At 38.3% G+C, this 24,387-nt stretch overlaps 1 protein-coding gene across 1 annotated transcript in view; it reads left to right on the top strand.

Annotated features, from left to right (window-relative positions):
- Positions 1 to 70: 70 nt before the first annotated feature.
- LOC104839232 (protoheme IX farnesyltransferase, mitochondrial) overlaps positions 71 to 24,387 on the top strand; it is a 104,898-nt gene continuing 80,581 nt past the window's right edge. The window contains exons 1-4 of the mRNA XM_010579429.1: positions 71 to 147; positions 741 to 865; positions 2,524 to 2,848; positions 11,972 to 12,096. Of these exons, the coding sequence (XP_010577731.1) occupies positions 105 to 147; positions 741 to 865; positions 2,524 to 2,848; positions 11,972 to 12,096 (618 nt within the window). The 5' untranslated portion in view covers positions 71 to 104. The remainder of the gene's footprint in view (positions 148 to 740; positions 866 to 2,523; positions 2,849 to 11,971; positions 12,097 to 24,387) is intronic.

A 24,387-nucleotide genomic window follows, 5' to 3' on the forward strand; every position in this document is an offset into this window, starting at 1 on the left:
CCCCGCCGGAAGCGCCGACCCGGAAGGCGTTTAGAGGTCATGCCGGGCAAGATGGCGACGCCCAGGCGGTGAGGGGAGAGGGCGGCGGGAGCAGCGTTGCGGCAATGAGCGCCGCCCGCCGCTGCAGCCCGCCCCGGGCGCTGGCAGGTACCGCCGCCCGCGGGGCAGCGAGGCCCCGACGGGGTCTGGGGGTGGAGGGGAACCGCGTCCGGCGCTGGGAGAGTCCGGCGGGGCGGGGGGGGGCGGGCAGGGCCGGGCTGACCCCGGGGCTGTGGGGAGTCCCTGGGGCTGCTCTATATAGCGACGTACAGAGCCTCTCTGTATTCCCCTGTGTAGGGATGTAGGTGTCGTGTCACACAGGGGTGTCCTCTTGGTGCGTTTGACTTGGTGCTGCCCTGTGGCAGCTGCTTCCTTCCAGCGCTGCTTGTGCCGTTTTGCCAAGATAATTTTGTCGATAGCATGTAGAGATAGTAATGGAACAATAAACTAAAAATGCATCTCTGGGGAGCTGAGAGATTTGGAAGAAAAACCCCCAACTGTTCGGGCAAGCCTACGCTTTCAGTTCTCTCGCCTGGTGCCTGCAAACATGTTTCTCCCCACCTGAGCAGCCCTGGCTCCTATTTTTTGGGATATCTTGTGTCACAACCGACAATAGACACTGTACTCTGAATTAGAAGCAAACTCGGTGGCAGAGAAGGAACTGGAATCTAATGTTCTCCCCCCTTTTTTTTTTTAAATAGGATTATTTGTCTGGCATCTGAAGAACACTGGAATACGGCAGGTACCATGCCAGTTTGTGCATCTATGCCGTGTAGCCAATAACAGATTGATTACATTTCAGTACTTCAACTTTCTCAAACGAATGGTAAGTCAGGGAGTGTATTTATTGCATGTTTCTCATTCTGTAATTAATTTTGTCCCATGTGATGAGTCAAAATGGAGATTAGTTGATAAAAATAGTATTTTTCTTATCAGCCAAGCTCAGGCAATTCCAAGCGTCTCCATTCCTGCACTGCACCAGGGTTAAGCGCTTGGCATCTAAGACATCTGAGGTTGGAGGAAACCTGATGTAGCAAAGACAACGCTTTGTGCTGCTGTGTGTCCTCTACTTGACAGGGGGCTTTCTGTGCCTTTGAAGAAAGATGGTTATCTCCTGTTGAGAAACATGAAATGATTTCTAAAGTTATTTATATATAAAAATGCTAATAAGAAAGTCAGATCTTGGCTAGCAGTCATACAAGTGGTAGATGGAGCTTGCTGGTAGAGGTAGTGTGTTCTGACTAAAGAGTTAATCAGTTAATTTGAATCAAAACTCCTGAGCTCGTTAACTTCATGGGTTACATTCTGTAGTGTGCTGTTAGTTTTAGGTATTGAGAGAGCTGTAATTATAATTCAAACCCTTGGAATTGTATCTTCTTCTCTGAACGGTTGTATCACATGTAAAAGGATGGTAGTAAAAGACATTTTTCGCTCTTCCCCAAGTTGTGTCTTGTTCATTGTACTTTGGAGCTGTATTTATGAAATATGGATAAGACTAAGTTTTGCAGCTAATGACTGCTTTGACCACAAGGAGCATGTACATCTGTTGGTATTTTTTGAGCTTCAGTCCTGTATGAAGCAAGAGATGGGGGTCTCTTCCATGCTTCTGGGGATCACCAGCACTTCTCAAATTCTTTTTGTTTTGCTATTGATTTGATCTGTGTTCACATCACTCATTCAAAGTTTCATATCCCTCTTCTTCATTATAATTATTAATGTGTACTTTTAATCACATTTAGTTGAAAGCTCAGCCTTTTTATGCCTGTATAGAGTATTTTGGGAAAGAAAATAGAAAGACTAGAGAAGCTAAATGCTCTTTTTCTTATTCTGTGTTTTATTCTGTAAGAGTTCTAAAAGAGGGGAAACAACTGTCTCCTAACTTTCTGTTCAATATATGTTCATTTGAACTCCTGTTGAAAATTGCTGTCTAGTTAATTAGTATAAAGTTTGGCATAAATAGTAGTAGCCTAACGTGGGAGATGATTTTATATCATAGGAGGTAGATTGTATTTTCTGGCATTTTTCTGATTTTTTTTTCATATCTTAAAGGTGCAAAAAGTTTAGTGCTTATATTTGGAGACTGGAGTTGTTATGGGCATGTGTGTCCCTCTGTTTAAAGGCAAACTGATCCGTTGTAAATCAAACTATATCATCTAGTGGTTTTGAATATGAATAAAGTAGAGTTTGCTGTTGAAACTGTGGAGGAGGAAGTAGTTTTATCCAGAAGCAATTCTTCAAGCTGAAGTAAACATTGATGCAGTTGTGAGTTGAAAAGCTGTTTTTTTAATACCTTGTCCAACTTCAGAAACTTTTTTGGATGCGAAATAAGTGTTTGAAATTCAGGCTTAATCAGTCGTGTCATCATAGGAAGCAATGCTCCTAACAATAAGAATAATATAGCAATAATATTGATGTTGTTAATAACCTGAAATGGACAGAAATATCTTCTTAACTATTTGTCTTAACATTTCTCATTCTGTTTAGTATGTAACGCAATACAACAAAGACCTCAGCCAACGAGCCAAACCTAAGTCAGATTCAGTTGCATCTCCTTTTTGTGACCTTCAGCGATTGGATCAAGAAAAAAAGGTTATACACAAGATTAGACCAATTTCACCTGTTCATCAACCTTTGTCTAAGACATCAAACAGAAATGAGTTGAGAGAAATGAAGTCAGCTGCAGAAACTGAAGACTCAGTCACTCGAGTAAGAGCAGAATCCAAAGAAGACAGACAATGGAAAGAAATGAAGCTACGACTGGATGATTTGCCAGGAATTTTGGCACGCTTGTCCAAAATTAAGCTTACAGGTACTACTGGTCATTTTTTTTACTTCCATGCATCCTGTTTGATATCGGAGTTCTTTAGCATGTTACTGGTCCTGTGTAGGTTTTTGTGCGATAATTCCCGCCTTAATGACAGAAAGTACCTGGGTCAATTCCATTGAACGTGTGCAGGCAAAAAAATTGTTTTATGGAAGCATTTAATAGTTTTCCTATTAAATTTGTTTAAAAACAGTGAGGAGGAGCTTGCATCGTACCGTCAGCTAGCTCTTGGGAATCATAAGCAAGCAAGCGTTAGTACAAACAAAATAATATAAAACTGGGTTAGGAAGTGAAGTATTTAAAGTCGTCTTGCTTAAGTTTACCAATGTTCTGTCTTTCTTACTTACCTTTCACTTTAGTACTGCTTATTATGAAATTAGTATTAAAAGTACCAACAAAAGATAATCGGAATGATTTCCTATCTTACAAAGGAAAATGTTTGAGTGTGACCAACTACATTTTCTAAAATAAGGTATAATTTACTTTTCTAGTCAATCATAGTATTGTATCTTCAAACCAGCAGTTTGTTAAGCAATTGCCTTGTAGCCTAACTGCATTTTCCCTTGTTCTAATAGTAATACTTAACAACTATAAATTATTTCTTTGCCAATAGGTAGTGCTATATATACTTTTATGTCTAAGGAAACTCATGATCTGACCAAAGCCTTACATCTTGTTTGTATTGGGACCAAGAACAGAAGTACAATTTCTGAAGTCCCTACTGTGGTGCTCTCTCCAGTGGGTGAAATAAATTCTTGATAATAAAACTGTTGTTCTTTGCCATAACAATTTGTTATAATAAAAATCCTGAACTTGGTTTACTTCTTGAAACTTTTTGTCTTGCAATATACACGTTTTCGTTGTTTGTTTCTCCATGCAAAAATTGTACTGACCACATACAGTGTACAATGGTCATTTAAATTTTTCTCTAATAAAAAGCCTTATAGTTCTCGGTGCTGATGAGACATCTCATGTTTTGGACTTGGCAAAACTGATCTTGTCTGTGTGTCCAAATGTTCTCCCTAATTATTTTTAAAAACCCTCAAAGCATTTATTTTGTGCTGGTAAAGAGTTGGGTTAGTAGAGTTGAGGGAAGAAAAGCATAGATTTTGATACTTTACTATGTCACTTTTATGTATTAGCCTTGGTAATTTCAAATGTAGGTATATAAAACTCTTACTAGCGCATTCAGCAGTTACCAGGATTATTGTACTTCAGATTTGCAACAGCTTTGGGGCACATACAACCTCAAGTATTGCCTCTTCTTTCTTTCTGCATAATACAGGTCTTGCCTTTCTCTCCCCCATGCTGTTCAGTTTTAGTAATATTTTGTTCCTGTTGGGCTCACCATGGATAACTTGTAAGTGCTATATAAACAATTAGATCTTCTGGCATATTTTCAGTGAGGTGATTTTATTTAAGTGGCTCTTTTATGTGAACTTGAAAGCTGTGCTAGTTATTGAAGTAGAATTAAATTTAAAAAATCTGAATAGATCCAGAAATGAAAAGGTAAAGTGGCATAATTATGTGACCAGAGAGGGAGAAAAGGAACTGTTGTTTTAAGCACTTGAAATGTACGTTCGTATGTTTGCTGATATTCCTTATGGGTAAGCTCAGTGTTAGTACCACATCTGCGTATCACTGGTGCTCCTCAAAATAGGAGTTTCAAAAACTGCAGCAAGATGGAAGAGTGTCTTTTTCTGGAGAAAATAATTTTATGTGATACTTTTTATGTGGCCTCAGTGTTGCCGTGAAACATTTCAACAGTTTCTAGTAGGCTCTTTTTTAAACGCAAAAGGCAATATTGACAGGCAAGCAAGTACCACTCTGGTTTTAAAATAGGGTGTTACTTGAAACCTGTAGAAGGCAAAGGTTACAGAATTTCATTCCCTTCAGGACTGTTGTTTTGTATGAGTCTCCGTTTTGAGATGTGCTGTTCTTGATCCAAGGTAAGCGTAGTAAAACTTTGTACCTGTTGAGAAGGTATATAGAGATATAGAAAAAACCTTAACCTCTCTTCTTGTTGTGATCTTTATGTATTTGATGGGGAAAATGATCTGGGGTGGGGAGATTTTTTTGGAAGTAGAAAATGTAAAAGAAGTTGGATTAAGGGGGTTTGTAGGAAGGGAGTTCTGTTGTTGGTCTTTATTGGTCGTAGGATAGCGTAGGAGACGAGCAGGAAAAGTACTGGGTGTAGTGTGCGGAGCAATGAAACAGAATTAGCTTTCTTTCCAACTTGTGTAATCATTTAGACAAATTATATATTCTGTAAAGAATATGGTGGTGCAGTTCTTTGATTATTTTTTTTTCTTTTTTAAAGAAAAATAAATTCTCTGAGGTCAGTTTTTAAGTTACAAATGACACACAACTCAATTCCTTTCACCCATGAAGTTCTGATAGATCTCATATCCTGTGTGGTTTTTTTGGCAGACTCTTTATTTATACTTTTTAGAGTATGAAATAACAAAAAAACAAACTCTGCATTATGCTAAAAATGGGACTTCCTTATGCCCTTTTCTTTTCCCGCTGCTGAAGTAAAGAGAATGTTTGTTTGTATTCTGAACTGTAATTCACCTTTGAAAGGAAATGAGTTTAGCTATTACCATACCCTCCTGCTTCATGTAAACTGCAGCTCTTGTGACACGGCCATTAGAAGCTCTGCCTTACCAACAGGAAAAGATTTTTGTTTATATTCTTTTGCCGTAGAAAACAATTAGGGAACTTTTAATTACTTGTCGCATAATCTACCTTTTTGTGTTCAGTTTCCATCCTTTCCCTTCTCTGTGGTGTTCTCTGTTGGCTGCTGTCTGAACAGCTGTATTGTAGCACCCAGGCACATGGAAAGCTAATGCATCTCTCTGATTAAATTTTCAGAATTATAAATGTCATTGTTTTCAACTTTAGGCTAAAGTTCATGTGTAGCTGAAAATAGGAAAGAGAGATGTGAAGGTATGGTAATAGGAGGAAATTCTAATTTAGAATGCAAACACATTAAGAATTTCAGGTTGTCTCATCTTCTTAAATTTAACTTCAAGTTTATATTTAAGTGATGTTTTCCCCAGTGGTCACAGATGAAAACTAAGATGAGCTATATGCAAAAACACAGGAAAATTAAACTTCAATTTTTAATTTGGGGGAAGCGTGATGAAGGCACAATATGAAAAATGCTGAGTGTTCTCATTAGATATTTCTCTATAGTTTGGGAACATTTTGTCATTGTTGCTTCTGTAGAAAGGATGTCTTGCATGTTGGTCTTTTGGTGAGGACAACCAGGTGGATGTGTAGCACCTGTCTGAGAATTGGATGTATCAACATGGGTCAGATGCAAACTGCTAATTTCTGAACAGCTGTAGAATTTTTAATCTAACTTGTAAGCCTGTTGAGGAAGGGGCTGTGTCTTTAGCATATCTCTGTCTCTGCTGCGCCTGGAAGAGTTGAGTCCTGACTCCAGGCTACTGTAACATGGACGTTCTTCAGAAAGTCATACTAAAGCCCATATATCTCAAACATTTATCTACCTTTCCTTTGTCTTGTGTTTTAATGTTTTTGTGTTAATATTTTTATTTGTGTTCACAAGCATATTAATTTGTCTAAACATTATTTTTTATTCACAGTTGGGTATTAATGGTGGTTGTTTACCCAGAGATCAAATGCAAAGTCACGGTCTCTCTCCCAAAGTCTTTATATTCTTTTACGGCATCTCATTGCAAAGCACTTTTACCTTCCAATTCTTAAAAAGTGTTTTAGAGTTTTGGTATCATTTTCTTCAAAGTACATTTTAATAATCAGTCCATTAAAGCATGATGATTGCTTTTCTGTTCTGATTACTGAAGACTTGTTTCAGATCTCACCAGAGCGGGTTCTGTACTTGGCATCTTGCTTTGGTTCAGTGTGTGCAGTATCCATGCAGAATCATGGGGATCAAAAAGGGACACGTCAGGAAGTCATCTAATCTATTTTCCCTCAAGGCAGGATCACCTTTAGGTATATCGTTCCTGACTTGACATTGGTTTGTCCATTCTTAAAACCAACCAGGGAATATACAGCTTCCCTGAGCAGTGTGCAGCAGTGTGTTACTGCTCTTACTGCTGAAAAGTGGCTCTGTGTGTCTAACAGAGACCCTCCTTTGCTTCACTTTAAGTGTGTTACTGTTTCTCCAAACACTAAGAAATCTGGAAACTTTCTCAAAGTAACCTTATGTTTTGCTGTCTTTCTTTCATTGCGGATGTGAGGTGGTGTTTGCTTATATCTGGCTCTCGAAGAGTTCAACCCAGTATCCTATTAACATTATGTAAGAAGAGTTGAGAGTAAATGACCTCTGCTTTTGTCATGGTCTATACCTTAGAGCTAAAATAGGCCAGCCTGAGGTGTTTACATGTCTGTAAATCTGGAGTAATTAGTCATTTTTAATAGAGTCATTCCGGGGTTTACCGTGGTCAGATCAGAATCAAACCTATTGTGCTTTTTCCTCATCAGAGTGTAATGTGCATGTTATGGACAGAATCACAAGACTGATATAATCAGTTCTCTGAGGAAGCCCATAAATTTGTTTGATGTTTGTTTTTAAGGTAAAGATTTACATAACATTTTGATGCCATCTGATCATTAATAGCTCCTTCCACAGGAAGGAGGATGTGGACATTCTCAATTGGGTGCCAAAATTCTTCTGTCTTCCAAGACAGACTTGGAAGCATCTTTAGCTTTAGTTTTCAAATCTTTTTTTTAAAATATGTCAGTCTTTGCACAGAGAAAACATTTCATAAATTGAAATGGGAGGTTCTGGCTTGACATAAGGAAGAAAATGTTTCGCCATGAGGACAGTCAAACTTTGGAGCAGGTTGCCCGGAGATGATGTTAAATTTCCATCCTTGGAGATGACAAAGCCCTAAGGGACCTGGCCTGAATTCAGTGTTGACCCTGCTTTGAGCAGGAGGTTGGACTTTATGATCGCTTGAGATCCCTTCCAATCTGAATTACTCTGTGTTGTTGCTAGACAATGTTAGACAAAAACCTAGGAGTAAAGACTACCAGCTACAAAATTGTGCATGGTTTCTAAGTCACGGACTTACTGGCTTACATTTAAGATTTGCAAACTGGACAAATTTGATAATTTATGAGCATTTTCAGTTTCGGAGACTAAACTAACATGTTTTTTCATATATCCCCTTTTAAGAAAATAATCCTGTCTTGTTTACTAGAAAACAGCTGGAATTTATTGGATGTATTGCTTACATATGAATTTGTGTTTGTGCATTAGTGATCCTCTAGCACAAAGGTGTTGAACTGGAAATCAGAAGCCTGAGACATTTGCTACTGACTTATGATGTGGTCATGAACATGCTGCTTCATCTCTATGTCTGTTGTGTATTTGTAAAATGAAGATGATGAATAACCATCTTTGCATAACGACTCTTGAGTGTTACCAAACCTCTGTGTAATGGAGCAACAATGACTAAATAAGGTGCCTATGTTGTGTTTGTAGGCTAAAAATCTGGTAAGAGCCGCTCTAGTAAAAAAAATCTATTTGCTTTGGTGGACTTCAGTACATTTCCACTTTGTTCTGGAATAATGGCATTTATTATGGCATTTATTCTTTAAATGGTAGCTTTAATATAGCCAGAAACTTTGACAAAGATTTATCGGTATATATTGTTTAGATTATTACTGGTCTACACTTATTCTCAGTTCTAAATATGTTTCATATGCCTGTCAAAGTAGTTCTCATTTTGTGATTATTAAAACAGTAACTATTATCCTATCAAAGAAACAAAGCTTAATAGTGGTAGCTTTCTGGCAATTTGCTTTCCATGCTACAAGGAAAAGTAATGAAATAAAAATAAACTATCATTACAGTTTATTTTTTGCAAAGCATTTTAAAGTTGTTCGATGGTAAAAAGAGATTATCTGCTCTGTTTGTAATATTGCACTTGAATTTTATGTGATATGATGCAAAGACTTGTTTCAAAGTATTGTCCCACATTTAAGTTTCTTTCAGGAGCTTGGTGTGCAGGTTATCATTTACAACAAAACTTAGATATGCCTATACCCAAACAAATCTAAATTTATGAAAGAAACATTGTTCAGTTGTACAGCACTAATACTGATGCTACCTTTAGCTTTCCAGAAACCAAAGTGTGAAACTATGGAAGGAAAACTCCATCAGCTTTTGGAAAGCTAGTTTCCTTTAAAGAATATATAAACATTTGTAGTAAAACAGTGAAATTGTTTCTTAAATTAAAGTAGGCATGTATTTGCTTTTGTTCTTCCATATGTACAGATACATCATCAGTACAGGAGTAGAAGGGAAATCTAAAGCTGAATTGGTTTGCTTTGGCTGTCTACACTTTTATTTTGGCTTGGCTATTTTTTAACAGGAGGTAAACAAAATATGGCATAGTGATTCACATGCTATAAATACAAATACAGGGTTTTATAAAGGCAGATCACGTTACAATGAAGCTGAAGAGGAATGTAAAGAATACACTGTAGACTTTTGGAATGTGTTTTTATGCTAGAAACATTATAATTCACTCTTTTTGTCACCAATCCATTAGCATTTTCTTTTTCATTTATATTGAAATGGGAGACAAATGTCCCCTGTTAATTTTTGTTAAAGCTGAAGATGTTTAAAAGACTGAAAATTAGATTTAGGCTGAGATCATAAGTTTAAATCCTGGCTTCTTTTTGAAGAGCATATATAATGCCAACTCTCATCAACAAATCTTGAAAGGATCAATTCCATCTATTATGCAATAAAGTGAAGTTAATTTGGCCCCTAAAGCACTAAACTAACAGGGATTAAAAAACAAACAGAGTCAATGACCTCATTCCCTTGATGTGATCTCAATTAAATATACTTTTCCTCCATGAGGAAAGTAGAAGAGTAAATTATTGCTTCCACAGTAAAAGAAAATAAACTTCCCAATCCAAAGGGAACATTTTCTTATTTACTCTTAACGTGTTGCATTTGAATTGCTGGGTGATGAGACAAGCAGGGAGTGCCTTGTGTTCAGAGAACTGCCCAAAAATAACTGTTTCAGTGGGATAAGTGAGAGGATGTACTACACCTTTTTTAATGAGATCCTGATAAGTCACACTGAAATGACTGGCTGAAATTAATCTGGAGAAATCAATGGGGACTTTAATTAGTGCTGTAGCTGTACAGTATTAGAATTTCTTTAAGGTCAGTGTAATCGTAATGTTACGCTGACTGTTTGCCAATCTGCTCCACCTTTCTTCTTCAGTAAATGAGTTGGTGTTTTCCCATAATAAATTGGTGTAAAGTGCTTTCTAAGATAAGTTTTAATTAAATTCTTGTCTAGAGTGAACATGTGATTTATTATGCAAAAAAAGAATGCAATCACTCTTAGAAATGCAAACGCCACTGTTTCGCTGTCATCTTCAGTGTATTTTTTAACTATCAGTTGTAAACCAATGCATTTCATATTTTCTTGTGCGCTCTGCTAAGTAGAATCCAAGAGTTTTGAAACCGAGATGCTATTGTATTTATTTAATAAATGGGGTCCAGTCTTTCAGAAGTAATCAGTACCTGCATGTCCGTTAGTCTGTCCAGTGGGGTTACAGAATCTGTGGCTGTTTCACCGCTTCTCAGAAGGGTAAGGCTCCATTGTCGATTCATCGTATTTTAGAAGTAGCTGAAGGGGCCGCAGTGAGAGCCAGGTGCTGTCTTGGGGAATCAAAGCCCCGGGACTTACCTGGGTATCGGGCAGAGACCCTGATGCAGCACTCTCGCAGCCAGCCTGTGCGACAGCCATCTGTACAACACCCTGTGAATCCATAACAAGGCTAAATAATTAATGTTTATAACAATATTATGTATATTATTATAATAATATTCAGCTGCCAATGGATTTTAATACTTAGAGAAAAGTTTTGATGAGGAGCAAGTTTTCTTCAGTGTCTTTTTAGGATTAAATCCTAAGGTTCTTATGCAGGCACAGATCTTAAAATTACTACTTTGCATGTGCATCCTTGCTAGCAGGTCTCTGCCATGACATTTAGTTTTTCATCTCAAGTAACGCTGCTTAGTAGATGATCGCGGTATTTTCAGTCAGCAAAGGTTATTTATTCGTCATTTCACTTCAGACAAACAGGAGACTTTGTAGGAATCAGGAAGATAAGAACATTTTGATGCTTTGATTTGAGCTAGCTGAAGTCTGGAACATGTAATTACATGCAGAATATAATTTAAATACTTTCTGTTTAATAACTATTAATTTCAGATTGTAAGGTTCAAGGTCATGAGCAAGATATTCAGTAAGTGTGCTGACTTGTATAAAGTTTTTCATGTCATACTATTTCTTGCCACAAGTGACGTTTGTAAGACCTATTATTTGGGTAATTACAATATTAGGATTGAGACTTAGGTAACTTTCATTTTAAGGATGTGATTTGCAGTACTGTACTAAAGTTATAATTTTGGATGACAAAACTGAAATGGATTTTTATTAATCCACTCAAATTTTGAGGCCTTTGAGAGTTGCTGGGTCCATGTGATGATGTGATTGTAACTTCTGCCTGAAGTGGGAATGTCAGATGGGAACAGTGTGGGCAGATACTTGTACAGTGAAATTACTGGCTTCACCAGCTGTAGCCTACGTGCCCTGAGTCTCTTTTTGACTATCTGCACTGCTTAAGTTCCTGCTATAATTTGATATCGTGCATATCTCTCAGTTCAGGATTTTTCTTACTGTTTTTCTTCCATGTTAGACTTTGCAATGGCATGTGAGTTACTGGAATGAACGTGTCTCCTGTACATGTTGTGTGAGACAGTTTGATCCTGTAGCAAATCCATAAAATAGGGAATACAGAGGCATAAGTTTTATTCTCGCCTCTTCTAGTCATGTGCTGACGCTTCTGGGTTTCTCATTTCATCCCTGACAGTTCTCCTTCTCATTTTTGACTTTTTTATGTAGGGTGTTAGTATTAATTGTACGCAGTTCCTGGAGCTACTTTCATGCATAAAAATAGCAAAAAGTTAATCTGCACAAGGGTCCTTACAGGGTTTAAAAACCTTAGCTCTGTGGTGTGTACAGAGGAGGTGGTTTCTTGTTGATGCTTTGAACTGTGCTCTCGCTTGTGTTGCAGCTCTGGTTGTAAGCACCGCGTCAGCTGGCTTTGCCATGGCCCCGGTCCCTTTTGACCCGACGTGTTTCCTACTCGCCTCCCTTGGAACTGGACTGGCGTCCTGTGCTGCCAACTCCATCAATCAGGTCAGTCCATCTCTTCATCTGTACCGCAAACTGGTGTCGTCCTGGCTTCTGAAATGCTGCCAAGGATTGTAAATGGATGGCTGGGAGTGCTGTGCCTTCAGCTGCCATGCGAGCTCTGGGCCACTAAAACTGACACTGCAAAAGGAACATATGTCTAAGAATTAAAGTATAGTTGCTAGGCATTATGTGTTTATTCAGAATGGAGTTGATGAGGTTTTAAGCCTCCCAATAATAATGTTTATCTTGATAATACTAAGCCTGGGTCACTGAAGATGACATGGGAAGAACTGTGTAACGAATATCAGAATAGCCATCAGGGCGCCAGTCTTATGGGCCTGGTTCTTTGGTTGTGTTACTGTATGACCTTGTCAGATCTGTCTAAAGAATGGCTCAGAGCACCTTTGTAACTGTCTGTAGTGGGACTTCAGTGGGGTTTGTGTGTTTCTGTTCAGGCTGGAATCAGGGTATCTCCTGTGCATCTACAAAACGTACTGAAAATCTCTGTCGTGTGGTAGCTGTTTCATGCTGGAGATCTTCCAGGAGCCTGAACTTGAGCTTCCTTGCATGTGTGAACATGCCTGTGGAGCCTGATGCTGATCTCTCGGCTCTCCAGCAATCCAGCTGTGAAGCAAAGTTGCTGTTAGGCTCTTCCTAAGTCCCAAAGGAGAGCCTAACAAGTGAACAGGTAACAACACTTGTGGTGTTGAATGGAGTTACAAAGCGTAGTAGCCACAGTCACTTTCAGCTGTAAATATGGCCTGGAAAAAGAAGTGGGAGTAGCAGTGCCACCTTTGATAGCACGTTATGGTTTCAGCAGTCGCTTGGGAGATGGGGGAGGGTGAGTCCTGGGACCCTGCTAATGGAACAGGGCATGGAGGTTTCCTGTGATCTACATCCTGAAGTCACCTTGACTGAGTTGGGCTCTTTGATGTTTACACCTTGCAACACCTCAGTTGTAGGCACCCGATGTGCTTTTTGAGATTGCACCCATAAACACACTTCTTGCTCAGACTGAAGTAAATACAGGTTTTACTGTTTGTTTGCACTGAGCTTAAAGTTGGGGTAGGCAGCTAACGTTGTGTCTGTTTTCTCTGCATGATTTTTAGTTGCTTGGAAAAATGGAGGTAGCTTACCTAACTTGAAAACACTTAGGTAGCCTTGAAAAATAATTTTAAGTCACACTGTTTTCTGAAGTATGCATTTGGTTATCGTGAACATGTTTTTCACATAAAGTCTGGGTAGAAAAGCTGTCATAACTAAGGTGAAGCTTTCTTGGTTTTGATACTATTTGAGAGGTACACTGTTTTCCTTCCTTTTTTCCTTTACTACAGTTTTTTAATATTAAAAATTCACTTTGTGATTTATCAGTCCTTTGAAATATTTTCTGTCATATTTACTTTCACCTTTGATGTGGATACTACTGGACTAAGAGGAGGATTAATTATTGCTTGTTTAGAGACTCCTGTGCAACTTGTCTTTCTCGAGATTTTGATAGATCTTCCTAGAGATGATATTCATGCACAAATAACTGGTTTTCTTTGTCTTCAGTTTCCATGTATTGCTCAGTGTTGTATTTCTTCTCAAAAGTAGCCACTTTTAAAAATCTTGGTTTTTTGAAATCTTGAGATACATGGGAGTACCAGGAATCCTGTGCCATAATTTGGAGTTTGACACTTTTGAGGCTGCTGGGATGGAAAAGGAAAGTTAGGAGTGCAAGAACTTTGTGCTTGGACTCATAATTCACTATTTACTCACTGCTATCTCACCACAGGAACAGCTGTTAATATGCCCTTAAATAGAGAAGGTTACTCAAGCCTCACAAAGTATAAAACTGTCTTTCACAATCTCAGCTGAATGCTTTAAGTTTGCACACTTGCTTGTTTTGAGCCACTTGCCTATGTAGACAGACCTTCAAGGCAACCACTCTTATTAAGGAAAATAAAGAACCGGAGTTGGTAACAAAGCAAAAGAGCAGAGCTGTGGTCTATGACCTTGTTTATCAATGGATCCTTTCAGTCAACAAGTGTCCTTTTCCTGGTGTTGCTGTTGGTGCAGTGTCTGAATTGGCTGTGAATTTAATTTTCAGTAAATACTGTAAGCTTGGGTATCCATCTCGACCTTTGGGAAGGAGCACATTTGACTTGGAACTTCCTTTATTGCTACATTGCTCTGTCCATTGCTCCCCATACGCATCCTCTTCTCTGGCAGCTCATGACTCATGTTTCCCTTGTTGCTCCTTGCTATCCCTTAAGGACCTTTTTATATGATAACCGTCTTTCCGCTTCCCATATTGCTATAAATCTGTACATCTTTAAGGGCAACTCGTCCTTCCCACTCCTCATCTCCCTGATAAATCTGTGTTCACAATTTACAGTCCTCAAATATGTCGTGGGAAGGTAAAGTGTCGATTGCATAAGATTCCTCCCCGTGATTTAGGACAGGATGTGAGGAGTCTGGTCCTGTGAAAATGTAATAGAGATTATGTAATATTTGTGGAAGTATTGATACAAACTTGTAACTGTTCAAATTCTGTGGTTTGGGGTTTTTTTCCTTCTCCGACCACTTCATTTTAGCAATCTAGTAGGAGCTGAGGCCAGTTTACCCCCATTGAATTAAGCTGAATTAACTATTTAAGTTGAATTAACTACTGGGGAGGGAGCCAGGTCTATGCTAAGTATCGCACAGAGACCAAGAAGTCATGTTTTGTTTCTTTATGAAGTTGGTCTAAAATAATCTTTTAATTATCCCTTGCTCTCTCGATTTCAGATGGCTGTATGTCATACTTTCAACATTTTTTTCCTAACTGCAAGAGCTAGAAAGTTACAAAAATTTGCCAGAGTGGAGGTTCTTGCCCCACTTTCACTGTCCTTAACAAGAAACCAATAATAAGAAAATGATGAGAGTTGGCAACATTGTATTTTTCCATTGTTTATGGAAGTACAGTCTGGTTATTTATCAACCAAAGGCATGTGTTTACAAACAAGTTTCACAACCCATAAATTCTAAATTCTAGCTGTACTTTCCGATGCAAGTTGAAATAATGTATTTTTATGACAATTCTGTGAAATCGGATAATTATTTTTAAGACACTGATGACTTTTTCACTGTCATTTTGCAAAAAAAAAAATAATAATGTTGTGTTTGAAAGTACAGAGATGAAAAGTGCTTGAGCATGGGCTTGCATTAGGGTGAAACGTGGTGGCTGTTCTACAGCAAGGTCATTCTGGAAACGTTTGTGTAGAAAATGTCAAGAGAAGTATCTTGGAATAATTTATGTTAGACAGTAGTTTGATAGAAACAGAATCTCTCAGGCTGGTGGAAAATGTTATGAATTCTGAGGATCTGGATAAATACCAGAGGGTCCCTGGGTTTTCCTGTAGAGTGTGTTGGGTCTGTGGGCTATAAGGGAGTAAACTCCTGCTGGAAGGTGCCAAAGAAAAGATAGTGGTTTATTTCTCTGGTCCTCTACCAGCAGTTCTGCCTCTGCCTCGCTCCTTCGTATCACAATACTTCAGAGTTGTACTTCGCACCTAATCTAGCATTTTAGTGGCATGCTAATCCAGCAGTCCCTGGTTCTCTTCCACATCATGCAACACTGCGTTATATCCTTCAGCCCTTCAGTATTGTACTACAACATGTCACCACTTCTCAGTCCCACCTGCTAAAACTGCTTTCCTCTTTTTTCTCTTTTTCTAATGGCACTTTTTTTTTTCCATCACTGAAGTAACTTAAAATTATTTTGGACAGGTGTTCTTTATTGGTGTTCTATCTTTTCAAAATAATAACTATTTTACAGTGTTTTTTAATTAAAAAAAAAAAATCACTTAATGTGTATACCAAGGAATAGACTGAGACTCATTTTTACTGTCACATTACTAAGCTAGCCAAAACCACTGGAAAATCTCATTGTAAGTGACTGGTTTTATTAATTGCAGTTATGGAAATGGAAATATGTTCTGCGGTTTCATCTTGTAAACACTGCATGTTAATCTTGAATAAACAAGTAATTATTCTTAGCATATCACTTTTTTATACTGTCTGCTTTCCTGACTCCTTCAGTGTTGTGTATTGGTATGGATACTCAAGAAGGTATTTTAACTTAGTGTTGTTCCTTACAAGTGACAAAAAAGGATAATCAAAACATTGGTTTTCTGATTGGTGAAGACCAATTCTGTAACTTTTTTTACCCATTCTATACTCATGCTGTCATAGAAATGGTATGGGAGAAAATGATATTAAGTTAGTTGATAATCTCTTTCTTTTTCATAGCTCTGGTTTTTGATGATTTTTGAAAGCTGACTCAAGTTTCAAGGAGTAGAGTCTTACATTTATATTATGGAGAAAACATGCCATTTTTGAGACTTCTAAGATACTAGCCTCTGATTTATGGAGAAAGAGATAAAACATGAAGAGATGTTTACAACACAATACACGGCATTAAAATGTTAAAGGAATCACATGCACATTTTATATGTCAAGTACATTTTTCTGTAACTGCAGCATGGTTAAAAAGTGGGAGAGAGCTATAAAGATGAAAGCAGGATGTTTAAAATGGTTTGAATTTAGTAACTGAGAGGTACAATGATGTGGTTGGATTTGACTGATGATACCTTGAAAAGGAGGCAGAATGGACTGAGTATCTTAGCTGAAGTTAGAGAGCTGAAAATAAGACATATAGTAAATATGTTTACCAGAATGAGAGAACAAATGTAAGACCAGTTAACATCCCTGTCCCTTCAGGGTCTGATCTGATGGCTGCATTTTGCTCTTAATGTTATTCTCTCTTGACAGTGATGGTCTCTTAGAAGTGTAGCTGTAATGGGAAGGATGGGCTTGGTGTTAAAATAATGGAGTGAAATTCGGGATCTGAGTTCAGTTGCCAGCCCGTTAACCCTGTGTGTGATCTTTTGCATTAAGACAAACTGTGATGGTCATTTGGAAACTGCAGTGATGGGCACCAGGCTAAATAAAGTCAAAATAGAGCAGCCTCTCCTACAGTTTTTAATCCACTTACTTCCTCTATGCTGCCAGAAGGATAGCTGTAGTCTTTACCTTTTACGATATTTTGCTGTGCTGTAATGACTTGATTGACCAGTCCTCACAAAACAACTTAAAAAATGCTAGAAAAGTAATAAGCCTACTTGGATAAGCAAATATTCCCCCATCTTCCAGAGAAAGGTCAACCGCAGCTTACAAATACAGTAACATTTTGAAATCTTCATCGTGCCTCAGTTGCCTATAGATGAAGCTGTGGTTCACTGTACTGGTGGTCTGAAGTCAATGTTTTTACAGTTGTTTTTGGAAATACGGGTTAATCAGCAATACTTGGACTCCAGGGAATAAAATGGGCAAATTGATCCAATTCAGATAAACAGTTCATACCGTAATGGCCAAGCAACAATGTCATCAGTTGGAGTCATGCTGATGTGCTTGTATTCCTGTGCTCAATCATAACAAGTTGATCTTTGTTGTGTATTTGTACTTTTCTGAACTACCTGATGTTCAAGGTCATGTAACAGGATGAAAGGAGTAGGAAGAAGTAATTTTGAGGGGTTTTTGAGTTTTGAAGTAAATGTTATGGAAGAATGTGTGGTACTGATTGTCAGAAGTCCAACACCTTGTTCCTTTCTCAAGATATATTGGCTGTAACTGTTTTAGCTTTGCTGGGCCAGTAAAAACTGTAATTCATTTTTCAAGGAGGGAAAAAACCCATGAGGAATTAGTTATTGTGAACACCTGCATTGTTGGGAGGAGGAGGGCAGTTGGGAGATGTGCCACCAGCTTACTTGGTGGAGCAGTCGTCTTATCAACTCTACATTTTGTTTCAGGGTTGTCAAGCAGTAATGATGATGATTTTGTATGGATGAGATGCAGCATCTGAAATAGTTTTTAAGTATTAACTCAACCCTTCTTTCCCCTGTTGCCCCCTGCCCCATCAAACAGCTTTTGTGAGTGAGAAACAAACCTCCCAGGTTCTATGTGGTTGGGTCCCACCGATCTGGTGAGCATGGAGTTTTCTCACTTGTATCTTCTTTTGTTTCTGCAAGTTTTATAAATATTCTGGTTTTAGTTTGATCAGAGGCCCTGCTGTACTCCTTGTTTCTCAGTTTCCCCGTCTGAGAGCTGTTTAATGCAGGGGTTTTGATGATAGAAGTAAAAATGGTTTGCATTGGACTGTTAGACCCAAAGTAAACTGCTTTCTGTGGCTGTGAAAAATAATGTAGAGTGATGTGATGTTAGTAGTTGAGTTCCTTTCAGAGAGCGCTGCTGTGGTTTCTCAGCAAATCTATAAAGAAATCTCTTATAAGGATTGAAATAATAGAAAAAAATAAAGGCTAGACTAATGTGCAGAAAGTGGTGGTAAGTGATAGATGCTTGAATTGTTGAAGAAGTGGAAAAGAAAAATAGCAGGATTCAGACCCCTTTCTCTCTATTTCCCAGTGAAGAAATTCAGCACAGGAGACAGAACAGCAATAGTTCTTTTTATATTCCCCCAAACCAAGTGGGTTTTTGATGTTATCTCATCATGGCTAAACTTCTCCTACCAAATACGTGTTTTATTGAATGTCTGAAGGCATGTAGTGGGAACTTTTTATTCTGATGCTAACGTTATTAATATGCTCTCATTCAGACCCAAGTTGGAGGAGATGACCTCTGTCAGATCATCCAGCCCACCTGCACTCAATGCAGGAAGTTTTTCCCAAGTAATCTTGAAGTTCTGTCTTGTCCACTTTTCGAAAGCTCTGAAAAAAAAAAAAATTTATTTTGCTTCCTCCCCTAGCAGATTACTACACTGCCATGTTTGAATGAGAGAACTTGTTTTAAATGCCAACAAGATTTGCTCCATATGAAGTATTTGAAAAATCAGATAGTTGAATGATTGAAGTGATTTAGAAAGAGCCTAAAATGACTTTCCAAGGTTTTGGGTTTCCAAATTAAAATATTTCATGCCTAGCTAATAGCACCTTTCCCTTCCTGCGTGCATCCTGAATGAGCCCACTGGCAGGCGCTTACCCTTTTTCGGCTGGAAGTGGAGAGCGAGTCAATCAGCCCGCACTCCTGGTTGTTCATTTGAGATTAACACCTGATGCATCTCTGTCTCTCTCTGAAGTCCCCTTTGTTTTGACTGAGCGGATTGCCTGCAGCAGGCGGCCTCGCCTTTCATCTGCCCCCCCCAGCGATCAAAAGATTGTCAGGAGTGGTTATTAAAACCTGGTGTTTAACTCTGGAGTACAGGACTGTCAGTGTTGGAGGCAGCCTGTGATGTAATTTACAGTATATAATAAATATAAGAGAAGTGCAACACTGGAAGTCTATCTTGTGCTCTAAAGTGTGCTGATATATGCTGCTTTGATACTTTAACTGCTAGGCAACCTTCATTAGTGGTCATTGAAGATCATAACTTATGGCTCCGTCAGATGATTCATAATTGCAACAGTTAGATCAAGTTAGCATGTAGGAATCCTTGATATTGAGTAGGAATGGCTCAGCTTGTGAAGATGTATTTCACGAGCAGTGAAAATGATGAGCACTAATGAGAACCAACCTCTGAAGGACCGATAAATTTTAAATGCAGAGATTATCTTTGCAAAGCATAAATTATTTGACCTACAACTGAAACCTGATAAAGGATCTTGGAAAAATATTATAAATTAATGCATACCATTGCTGGAAGAAATTCTCTTTCCTCATATGCATATTGTGTGAGTATGGTACATGAAGAGTCTTCGAAAGAAAGTGGATATCTTCCCATGGCCCTGGAGGGAGGCACACTTAGACCCTAGTTACCAAAGTATGATGTTCAACAAAGACAATGAAAATGAATGAAACTACATCCTTTTTTACTAGTTTGCCTCCTTCAGTGGCATTCATCATTAGCATAAAGCTTCAGATTTTAGAGGAGTTTAAATCAAAATGTTTTGATTTGATTCTTTCTCTTATGTTACATTTTGTGTATATTAAAATCCAACAAAAAAACTGTAAAGAGTGGATAAAAACTTATATTTAATGTTGTGCGCCTTCTTTGTGAATCATCACGCTTCCTGATTTGATAAAGAATTTTTTTCTGTAGATGCACAAAATAAGTACGTCCCATTGTTTGTTATTTAGTTAATAGGGCAATCAGTGTATGTATTGGGTGCACACTTTCTCTTCCTGGTTGCATTTGTTGATGAGCAGCTTATGTCCTAAATGAACACCAGAAAGTGGGTAGGATGGTAAAGGGGATTTTATGGAGGAGATGTGACAGTGGGGACTGCAGCCTCCTCTGCGCTGCTGGGCCAGTGCAAGGGAAACAGCCCTGTGGTCCTGTGTTTTCTTTCTCCCCAGCTGAAACTGTCCTTTCATCTGCGTAGGATTTGGTGATAGATATGGTCTGAGAGTGAATACAGAGAAAATTCCTGTTGTTATTCTGAAATATCAGTCTGACAGGAACTGTCGGGGGGTAACGGCAGAAACTGCTTAACTTCTGTGCATACATGAATCCTCAAGACGATGCGTTTTGATGCTATAGGAAGTTTTGTCTCATTAGCACCACACTAAAAGGTTCTCTGGAAATACTGGGGGCAAGTGAGGTAGGGGGGAAAGAAAGAAATAATTTATCAAATGATTAATTGTCAGGAATGCTTCAGTGGTGTGGGGTTCCCTTTAGATCCAATGCCAGATTTCCCCTGGAAACCCTGATCACAGGCAGAACAAAGGCATTTCAAAGGACTGAAATGATGGAATGTGGAGAGAGCACTAGACAAAAGGGAAAACCTAGTACTTAATAAGATTTATCTGGCCTTTTGATCCATAGGGGTATTACCTTTCTAAGCTTAGAAAAGGAAAAGCTAAAATAACTAGTTGATTTTTTTTTTTGTGTGTGTCAGTCTTTAAATACATGTTTTGACATTTTCCAAATAACTGAAAATTTCTTCAGCAATGCAAGTATTAAATTTTAACCTTATTAGATAATTAGTGAAATGTCATTTTCTTTTTGTAATTTGAATGGTGTTATATTAATCCTGTTTATTGCCTTGAGTTAGACTCCTGACAGTTTCAAAAATGGCAATCTAGTACCTTGTGTACTGTGCTGTATGAGAAATAACGAGTGTGCGGTGAAGTATGACTCACAAGGGTTAAGGAAACTCATTTTCTGGTTCCCTGAAACAGCCTACCAATACCATTTCTTTACAGAATAGCTCATTGAAACACAAACCCAGAGCATTCTAACAATCCCTTTCCTTTTGAATTATTTTAGAGTTTTCTCTTCGAATTTCCATTGTTAAAAAATACTAAGTTAATGCCACGAATTCAGATTCTACTTTGTCTTCATAATTTTGGTTAGGATTTATGTGCAGTAAAATGGAGTAAAAGTCCTCTTTCTTTCATTTTGCATGACTGTCGCTGTTTAATATAAAGTTTTACTCTGCTTTGTCTTTGTTATATGCTTTGTTATACGTTATCAACAGCTGTGGCTACGAAGAGTGGACCTAGTTATCAGAGCACTGATCATGCTTTGCACCTAGCATTGGCAAAGGCAAGTAGGGCTGGAGCGAGCGCTCGTAATGTTCTTGTTTGTATGGGCTGCAAGGTGTTAATTTACCTTATGTGGCTTTTGACTTATTTTTTCCAAAGCTGCAAGATTTTACAGGTGAAGCCTAGTGCAAATTTGATTCTGCTGACCTGATCTGCTGGAGCTCAGTAGTAGGGTTTGGGCAAGTAGGTGTCCCAAGGGAATAATCTCTTTCTCTGTTGTAGCTGAGTAGGGAGAAGGAAGAAGAGCTACCTCTAGGTTTTGAGGAAAGGAATGAGGAGGGTCTTGGCACACCTCTTCCTAGGAAGGAGGGAAGGAGCAATTGCTATGGATGTTCCCCACTGAAAGTGGAAGGGATCTTTCTTGTGTGGTTGCTAGGACTGCTGCAGCTGTGAGGTTGAAGATATGCACTGTTTTATTAACAGTGAAACTCTTATTTTCTAGGGACTTCTCATGTGGGGAAGCTCAGAGTAACTATTTCAGGTTTCCATAGGGGTCTGCTGTAAACAGATGCATGTGTAGTGCATATTTGGGTGAATTTCTCTGTAGCCCATGCAATAACTAATACTAGAAAGTCTGATGACAGTGAAGTATCAAGTGCTTAATTATTTCAACTCTTCTTTCCTTGGTCACATTGATCCTTTTTTGTTATCTTTATATAGAAGTTAACTGTCCTGGTAGTTTGACACAGATATCACAGTGACATAATTCTTTTGATTTTTCCTTCAAACTCCATGAGTAGTTTGTTGGAAAAGCACTTCTAGGATTGTCAGGTTAGCAGGTCACTGAGAGCGTGATAAAGCGGTCTCTGACGGAAGTGATGCACCAATAGGTGGGTTTGGTTCCAGTTTTGAAAACTCCTGTCATATGTAATAGCATTCATCTGCTCCTGTGTCAATGCTATGGTATTTAAACGTTAAATTTTTGAAGGTACCATAACAGGTCTTTGAAGTAGAGTCTGCAGATCCCAGCAGATATGAGTTACAGAGGATCCTTCCCTTCCTATCTGTGGTGGTAGCACAGAATTTTATTATTTAGTATCTGTGTTGCAGTAGTGTCTTGAGAGTCTGGTGATTTTCCAGGCTAAGAAGGTAATGGTGCGTGTCCTGCAGAGTTTGCAGTCTGGGAAGCTAGAGTGTGAAAGTAGGAGGGTTTGCCTTTAAAAACCAAAACACTTCTCTGAGTCACATACTTTAGTGTTTCAGGGGAGCATAGAGGGAAGATTGAAAAGCGAGTTGATTGGTCTGTAGATATCAAAGGAGGTGGTTATTGTCATGAGAGATGTAGTCTTGAATGGAAACAAACTGCATTAAGCATGTAAAAACTCAAGCACCATCCATCTTCTTTCTGGACGTGACTTAACTGAACCTTGGAAGTGCTGGAGGAAGTATTAAGATTTGTCAAAGCATGTGTTTGTTGGTAAGGCTACTTACTAGCGTCAGCCTAGAGTTTACTAAAAATCAACACACGTCACATCCTAGAAGAAACAAGAAAGTCATTGAGAATTGATTTATGCTGATTAAAATTCTTACTCATAAAATGCTTTTTAATTTTTCCCTATATTCCTGCTCACGGACAGGTTGGATGTTGCTCTAGGCACTAGCAAGGTATGTTGCTTGATTCTTGGAAGCATGCCTATGCTATGCAAGAGGTTTCCAATACGTGATCCACCTAATTTATGGTAGGATGAGCATACTCAGCATGTACAATATTGATGTTGCCAGCTCTTGGGGCATTTGTCAGTTGTCCTAAAAAGATCTCTTCTACCCACAGTAGCTGATGGTTGGATTTTTGTTTTAAAACTTGTCATGCTTTAAGTAGATGGGCATCTGACACATTCCTTGGGAAGGTGTAGAATATATGTATATTGCTCCACGATTCCTTGGATTCTGGTGGGAAACGGCTGTCCAAATTGCACCAAAAATTCAGCAGTATCCCCAGTGGGATTATAACACTGGTATGAATAGAAAGCTGTAGTAAATTCTTTTAAAAAAAAATTTATTTGTAGTGTCAAATAGCCATTTACCACTAAGTGACTTTTTAAGAGGATTCGAAGCGTAAGCTGTTTAATGAACGAGTAAACCACAGCTCTGGGCAGTAATCCATTTCTTCTGTTTTTTATGAGATCTGTATGGAAACTGAAGGAGGAGGTTAGTTTTCAATACCAAAATCATTAGGTACATCATCCAGATTAAAAAGCACAAGGCATGTTGGAAGTATCATTAAACTGGGACAAATAAAATGGGACACGTGGATGGAAATGTAAGAGCTGCAGCAGCTTAATAATATAAGCTTTACTTTAAACCGAATATGTTTGCAAATCTCTGAGGTTTGGTATTCTTAGGTCACTAAAGGCTAACTCACTCAGGATCTGTGTAGATTATGTAAATTTTTGAAGCAAAACAGTCTTCTAGAAGATTAAAATCTGTCCCTATATTCCTCCTTTTAAGACTTTTTCTTATTACAGTTGAGATTTATGTTGATGCTCCTAACAGAGACACGACAATCCGTTTTAACTTCAGAGAGTATCACAAAGGTGATGGCATTTGAAAGCAGGCTGAATAGTTCAGCTTCAAACTAATTTTTCTGTTCTGAAATTAGATACTTTTAAAAATAATAATCTTTTACAAGGTGCATTAAGACTTAGAATGCCTTGTGTTTGTTAAAGGGCAATAAAAGCAAAATATTGTCTTTGAAGGGCATCCTTTACAAAAATGCTTATCTGAAATGGTCTTAGCAAAGGAACTGAATTGGAAATTGAAAACAAGGTTGCA

This window comes from Haliaeetus leucocephalus, unplaced genomic scaffold (genome assembly GCF_000737465.1).
Source record: "Haliaeetus leucocephalus isolate CR32 unplaced genomic scaffold, Haliaeetus_leucocephalus-4.0 Scaffold657, whole genome shotgun sequence".
Taxonomy (NCBI): Eukaryota; Metazoa; Chordata; class Aves; order Accipitriformes; family Accipitridae; genus Haliaeetus; species Haliaeetus leucocephalus.